This window comes from Alternaria hordeiaustralica, assembly GCF_023758085.1.
Source record: "Alternaria hordeiaustralica strain BMP 2776 chromosome Unknown scaffold_22, whole genome shotgun sequence".
Classification (NCBI taxonomy): domain Eukaryota; kingdom Fungi; phylum Ascomycota; class Dothideomycetes; order Pleosporales; family Pleosporaceae; genus Alternaria; species Alternaria hordeiaustralica.
In genome coordinates, this window is record NW_026056794.1 from 1 (window position 1) to 7,391 (window position 7,391).

General features: G+C 50.9%; 2 protein-coding genes across 2 annotated transcripts; both read left to right on the forward strand.

The window, feature by feature from the left end:
* Positions 1-949: 949 nt before the first annotated feature.
* J4E84_008477 (uncharacterized protein) lies at positions 950-3,012 on the forward strand (the record flags this gene model as incomplete). Its single annotated transcript, XM_049391048.1, has 6 exons — positions 950-1,113; positions 1,184-1,451; positions 1,534-1,674; positions 1,739-2,050; positions 2,113-2,222; positions 2,277-3,012. 6 exons carry the CDS (start codon positions 950-952, stop codon positions 3,010-3,012), a joined length of 1,731 nt encoding a protein of 576 aa, XP_049241080.1.
* Positions 3,013-5,623: 2,611 nt separating this feature from the next.
* On the forward strand, positions 5,624-6,382 carry J4E84_008478 (uncharacterized protein; the record flags this gene model as incomplete). Its single annotated transcript, XM_049391049.1, has 1 exon — positions 5,624-6,382. One exon carries the CDS (start codon positions 5,624-5,626, stop codon positions 6,380-6,382), a length of 759 nt encoding a protein of 252 aa, XP_049241081.1.
* Between the last annotated feature and the right edge of the window lie 1,009 nt (positions 6,383-7,391).

Sequence of the window (7,391 nt, forward strand, 5' to 3'; positions counted from 1 at the left end):
GGGTAGGGATGGGTTGGTGGATGTGGAGGAGAAGAGGTATGGTTGTGTAGAGTGGTATCACAGATTACGTTTATCGCACGAATAGTTTTTCAACTAACAAAAGTGAAAATTAATCTCGTACCATCAATCCTTCGACTACATAGTGCATCAAGACTCAAAGTCATTGCAATCGGATCATCACGAGACGAGCGCGCAAACAAGAAGAAGATGCATCAAGACTCCCATACCCTGCCAACGGCCGACCTTGTTGATTACTGATCCTGCACAGCAGCCAGTGCGGCTGAGCTCGACCCACCAGATGCGCGCAGGGACTGGAAAACGAAACGGACCGCCGATAGTGTTAGCATCTACCGTTGCATATTCTCCGCATCTTACTCTGCGTAGAAGTTTGAGCGGACTTGGCAGGCGACGGAACGGACTTGACGTGGTCGTCATCCGGATCGGATGTCAGTTTTGTCGTCTACATCCGTCCTCACTGTCCAAACGGAAGACGAGGATTGCAAAGCACCGGATTTATGTTCCCAGCCTTGTTTCGCGGCTGCTCCGTGATCGTACATTATCTTTGGTAAGCCACAATACCGCAGTCATGGTAAGAGTCTGGGCACTGGCTAGCGTATCACATCCCCTGGATATAGCATGCACTTTGCCTAATTTGGCACATTGTATAAGTAAGAATTGGAACTGTATAGGGCTCTACCATGCTTCATGTTCCCAGTCAGCGTCTTTGTCTGCTTGTCGGTGAGCTGTAATCGGCCCTCTGGATACTGAATGCTTGCAGTCAGGGCTTCGTTGTATGCCGCGATGAAGGGAAGATTCGTGTATATAAAGCATCGCAGACCACCTCGAAGCCTCATCAACACCAGGGTCGTACATCAGTGTCTTGCAGTTACAACACACACTTAAAATTGTAAAACCTCGCTTTTCCAAACACTTTCTCTCCAATCTCAAAATGGCACCCGAACAAGAGCCAAAAGGCTACCGATGGGACATCATCACAGCGGAAGAACTCAAATACGCTCCACCGTACTTTCAAGACGTCCCAGAAACAACGACTGAAGTGGAGTGTAAGCTCAGCGGCACATGGCCCAAGTGGCTTCATGGCTCTTTCCTTCGGTACGTCACCCTCCACCCTCCACCCTTCACATCTCCCCGAAATCCCCAACTAACATGAACTTCACCACAGGGTTGGCGTAGGCCGTTTCACAGTCCCCACCTCTGAAGACGACTCCACACCCCGAGTCATCATCCAGCACCTCTTCGACGGCCTGGCCCTCCTCCACAAATTCCGCATGACCGACGGTCGTGTGTATTACATGAGTCGCTACACTTCCAACGGAATAACGCGCGCCGCACAGCGAGACGGCTACGTCAAGAACTCCTGGGTGGGACCGAATCCCAACACGCCTCTTTTCGAAGCCCAGGATCCGTGTTCGAAATTACTTGGAGCGCGTGTAAGTCTGATCATCTTCTCCTCCCGTCATGGCTATCCACGAGAAGTGATGAGAAGACTGACTGGTTTTCCGATGGATGTAGCAAACCGTTTTCCTGCCTCATGATTCCATCGAACCAGATGCTCTTAATGTTCATGTTCAGCCGAGACGCGGTATGCATCTACCGGAGGATAAGAATCCGAATTCGAGGGGTGTCAAGGCGGAAGATCCGGCTACGCAGGAGGTAAGACAAACCCCATCTCCATTTCATGCCAAGAGAACTTGGCGAAGCTCACGCTGAGATATAGATCCTCGTTCACACGGACTGGAACTGCATGCAAATCTGCGATGCAAAGACGCTCCAGCCGAAGCGCTTACTCTCTCATGCGGTCATCGATCCCGAGCTCGCTGGAACAGGGTGCTGCGCTCATCCGGTTCATGATCGAAAGCGAGGAACGACGTACAACTACTTGATCGATGCAGCGGGTATTATGTATATTTTTGCGTTGGATGTGGTGGCAAATCCGGCGCGTCTGTTATGGAAGTCGGCGCTGCCGTGTAAGCCGTGCTACACGCATGCTCTTGCTATGACGGATAAGTATGTTGTTTTTGTCAGGAACGTAAGTAGTAGTTCCAACTGGATGGAGTGGCGGTATATGGATCGAAACTAACATGCCATCAGCCTGTCATATTGGATCTCAGTGATCCAAGCAAGACCCTCGTCGAGGCGATGGTATGCGAGCACGACTCCCCCGTGTACTTTTACGTCTTAGACAAGGCCGATGGCAAGGTGTAAGTCCTCTCTCTCCCTTCGTCTCTAAATACTCCTGAACTAACACTTCCTAGCATTGCATCCTATCAAGTCCCGAACTTCTATTTCTTCCACACAGCCAACGCCTACGACTACGTCGACCCCAAAACGGGGCACACGAACGTCCATGTTGACATCGCGAGCTACAAGGCCGAACACTACCCGTACCACGAATACGCCATCTCGAACGTCATCAACCCGCTCAAACCCTACCAGACGGGCCGCCTCGTCCGCTACGAACTATCCGCCGTCAACACGCGCGATCCCGCCGTCGTCGCCCGTGGCACCGTCAAAGTCGCTATTCCAGACATGATGGCGGAACTCCCTCGCATCTCCAAAGCCGCATCCATGGACCCGAACTACCGCTTCGTCTACGGCGTATCCGGAAACGGTATTTCCGCTCCAGGCACAGATGTTCCTATCGGGCGTCTCGGTAACGGCGTCGATATGCCACATGCGTCTTTCTACGGTCACCTCTTCAAGTCTGATTGGCGGACTGGCATGTTCAAAGCGTGGGTACCGCAGAACGGCGAGAGTTGTCCTACGGAGCCGATTTTCATCCAGAGGCCGGGGGCGACGGAGGAGGATGATGGCATTGTAATTACGATTACGATTAATAAGGAGGGGACGAATAGTATTCTTGTGGGGCTTGATGGGAGGACGTTTGAGGAGGTGGCTAGGGCGGATATGCCGCAGGTTTATGCGCTGGGGCCGCATGGGTCGTTTGTTGAGGGCGATTTTGGGGTTGTGAGTACTATGGGGCGGGACTAATCGCATCGTAGAGCGTGCAGAAGAGATCGTGGCAGACACACTGGACCAAACATACTTTCTGATGAGTGGCGTCTGCGTGTTGACAAGGTGGCTGCCGGGTTGCAGGATAATCATGAATGCGAGCATTCGCGACGCTTCCAGCGCATTTTCGTGGCGCGCCCAGGGGAGGCTTCAGATGCGAGATGTGCGATGCACGCCATAGCAAGTACATCTTGCAGTGCCGCCGCTGCTATGTCAACGTCTGCGAGGACTGCCGTCGCAACCGCATCTAAGGACGACCTTGAGTCGTTGTGGGCACTCCCATCAAACGTTACATCTCTGTTATTGAGACGTTTCCATTTCTCTGACGTCCTTCACTAGATGGACTACCACTCATTAGATTAAAACAACACAATCAGTAACTTATCTGCCAATTAGCCTCGTGTTCCGCAAGATTTTCTTTGTTCTCGTATCCGCCAGGGAGCAAGCGAGCACTCATATCCGGGTAATTCGACGGTACCGTATAAGTCGAAGGCATGAGTCTCTATGAGGACATGCAAAAGACAACAGATTAGAAATCCTCCCCCAATACATCCCTTCTCTTCCCGCAAGCGATGTTGCTACGCGTAGTGTTCAACCTCGTAGTGTTCGGCGCATGCGTCGTTGGCCTCCACATAGGCAACGAAATCCGGCAAACCGACTGCGACGAGCTCGGAAACTATCCTCCGTACACCGGGCCATGTGAAGTCGAAAGTAAGCGCATATATGAGTCCCCGGCTCTCCGACGTTGAAGGTGCGCGACGCGCTGACTGCAAGCTAGACTGCGGCGCAGGGCGACTCAATTGCTTGAAGCAGGTACCGCCATACACCAAATGCGCTGGTTATCCGACCGTGGGTGAGTACGCATTTTCATGACCGGCATTCGATAGCTGATGAGGATGTAGGTTGTCCCTTCATAGGATGCGCGTGTACAAGGTAGGAAGGCTGGGGATGACATCACCAACAGCGGGTTAGGCTAGAAATGGCTTAGTGCCAGGGCCTGTTCTTTCGTCCATCCTTCACAGGGGCGCGTCTTCTCTCTCTGTCTTTCGTGCTCGACCCTAAGGGGTCTCTGCCAAAACGCGGGACCTGACTCGCACATATAGAAGACCGCCATCCAGAAACTTGGTTCTTATCGATGCCCAGGCGAATATATTGCTTACACGATCTGAGAATGCGCGGCCAATCATTGAGCGAGCGCAAGCTGAACCCTCTTCCCCGCTGGTTGCCATTGTTCTTAGACTGCTGCCTGAATGAAACATAACAAGAGCGCATGATCTCGTCCTCTTTCTCAGTATTTCACCTATTTACGGGCCAGAAACATCATCCCCATACGAACAGTCTACCAACGAGCTAGCCTATTCGCTTGCGCTATCGAGTCCAACATGGCAACGAAAACCCCGTTTGTCCGAACGTATAATACATCAGCCGATTACAATGACGGAATCCACGTGGTATGCGTCACAGTATCGATTCATTCGTCACTGTCATCCTGACGAAAGCCACAGTTCCTGGAAACTATCGACGCAGGTCTTGACTGGGAGCCAGCGCGCACCATAGGCTTACGTCTCTGGTACAAAGCCTACGTTGATCTAACACCGGAAACATGCTACGTACTAGATGACGGCAACGGACGTGTGGTGGGTTATTGTATCGGCGCCGCTGATACAGCGTCTTTCGCGCAGCGCTGGCGCGACGTGTTCACTCCGACTATCGATCCGAAACTTGTACCACATCCGGATGTCCAGACCAATGATTCGCGGATGGAAAGAGAAGACGCTAGGCACTTCCGAAAGGCTGTGTATGAAGCGGACTGTAGTATGCTGCTGCCTTGGCCGCAGGTGTTGGAGCAGTATTCGGCGCATCTGCACATCGATATTCTGCCTGAGTATCAGCGGAAGGGGTGGGGTTCTATGCTCATACAGCATTTCCTGGGTGCAGTTAAAACTTTGGGTGCGAAGGGGGCCCATCTTGACATGGTGCAGTCAAACATGAGCGCAAGAGCTTTCTACGAGAAAGTGGGATTTCAGGTTTGTCCGCATGTACTAGATGATGGAGCGAGTGGCCAGCCTGGTGTCAACGGCATCGTGGTCACATTGGTCATCAGTCTATGAGCACTCCAAGTATCGTCAATTTTGTTACTTATCCTATTGTTCTTCGCATCAGGTTGAACTTCGTCGCATGAAAGATTGTGGGCTGTTTTACAGCTGTCTACAACGTGGCCGTAAAGTCACCGTCATGTCGAACTACCCATACCTCGCGTAGTCTTTCTTGCGCCTGTTGCTCGCACTAACCCTTCCAGCATGTTAAGAAATGTCAACGCAACACTTACGCAATGGTATTACTTAACTTTTCCGGAAGTCTTACGGAGACAATAGTCATCTCTGACGAAGAGCTTCTCCTACGCTAAAAGTTGAGTCAGTACAATTTAGCGCAGTCATGCAGACAAAATATGTTCAGATGCCAACGGATTCGCTGTTGTCAGCCACTGTGACAGGCTTTTGCGATCCAGAGATATAAACCCCTCCTCCATTCCTTACATCCGGAACCAAAAGGCAGACACCGACATTGCAAAATCAAGAGAGCGCCCGCAATGCCTCACGCGACCCAACATCCAGCTCTTGCGCCCGCCACTCCTCCCACGAAAACATTGGTTGCGCCGAATGGTAAAGTCCGATCTGATAGCTTTATGAGCGTTCACGAAAGGAAAGACCTGCAGCAAGCACATGCACTGAACCCACTCGACCCTTTTGAAGTTGACGGTACACCCGTGAACGAGTGTTCAACTGCAGCACCATCCGAACATGACCTCGAAGAGCTGAGATCAACCCTCACTGAAGCCAGGAAAACCATGTATGCTGCTATGAAGAGATACAGCGATCTACACTGGATCGGCGAGCTTCTTTACGAGCTCCCAAGTTCACCTCAGGTCTATACCATCTCGGAAACACCAGTCGAGGAATCAGCTCACCCAGCACAGGAGACCCTAGCGAAAGCGCCACCTCCTCGCGCCAAACCAGACCCTGTTTCTTACGACGAGTTCATCAAGATGCTGGAAGATGGAGGCTTTACCTGGCTGCTAGAACACGTAGACAAACTCAACAGCATGGACGACTTCGCCGTCGCTCTCACTGCCAACCCCGAGCAAAAGCGCTGCAAGGTTGGGCGACCAAGGGGTAAGATCTTGAAAAAAGGATATGCTGTATGCATAAAGGTGGTGAAGATTTTCGTCGGCAGGTTGTTGACCACGGGCGAGACCCATGGAAGTGTTGGCCACCAAATGCTGATGAGGACAAGGAAGTGGTTACGAAATGAAACAGATATGGCGTGGATATTTAGGGGTGTTAGATAAGAAGTATGTAAGAGATGCAGATGCAACAATGCTACCATTCGCCCCAATATCCGCCTTTCCAGTGCATGCTATCTTGGTGTTGCGCTTCTGAGTCAAGCGCTGCGATATGCACCCTTTGTTATGTTGAACAGGCAAAGACATTCCATTCGAGCTACCCAGGTACAGCTATCAACAAACACGTTTCTACCGGCTCAACTAACCACAACTTCCAGTGTCCGATAATTAACTTATAACGCCCACCATCCCGCCACTCTTACTGCTTCTTCCCCCGATTTGTCTTCCGGTGCTCGGCCCTCTCACGTACCGCCTTCACGCGCTCCTCTTCCGTCTGGAAAAACTCTTCGAAGAAGCCTCCAGATGCCCAGACACCAGTGATGTTTGGCGACTCATACGTTTTGTCTTCGGTGGCAGAACCATGATCTTGACGATAATCAGATTTATCGTTTTTTAGGACCACAGTACCGGAAGCCGACGAGGCGTTAGAAGTGCCTTCTGTATTCTTATCGGAGGTCTCACTACCAGTCGCTAAGGAACCTCGATTCACGTTGTCGTTGGAAGCGTTGGATTGAGTGGCGTCGTAAGATGTGTTGGATGAAGAGGCGCTGGTTAAAAGTTTCTCATCAGGCTGGACTTGTGTATGTGATGTTTGTGGTGTTTCTTTGGGCATAATAGGTATCTATCTGGATTACTTTGGTGTTGTCTGTACGGCTAGTATGTTGAGATGTTAGTGTGCGAGACTTGGAAAGGATTGATAAAAGAGAAGGGAAGAGAATAGAGAGTCATCTCTTATACGATGATCAAAACCCTACCTCAGACAGCCAACGGAATACAACAGCCAAGAAACAACTCACAGGAGATGATACACTGTCCCATTTCTAAACGAAGAAATTAACAAACAAGCGGCGTGGCATAGTTTGCTACAACACATGCCATTTCATGCCAAAGCCTCGAATCTCTGCTCTCTAAGCCCTTCAGATTATCACCAAACCCCTCCTTTCCAAGGTTTACA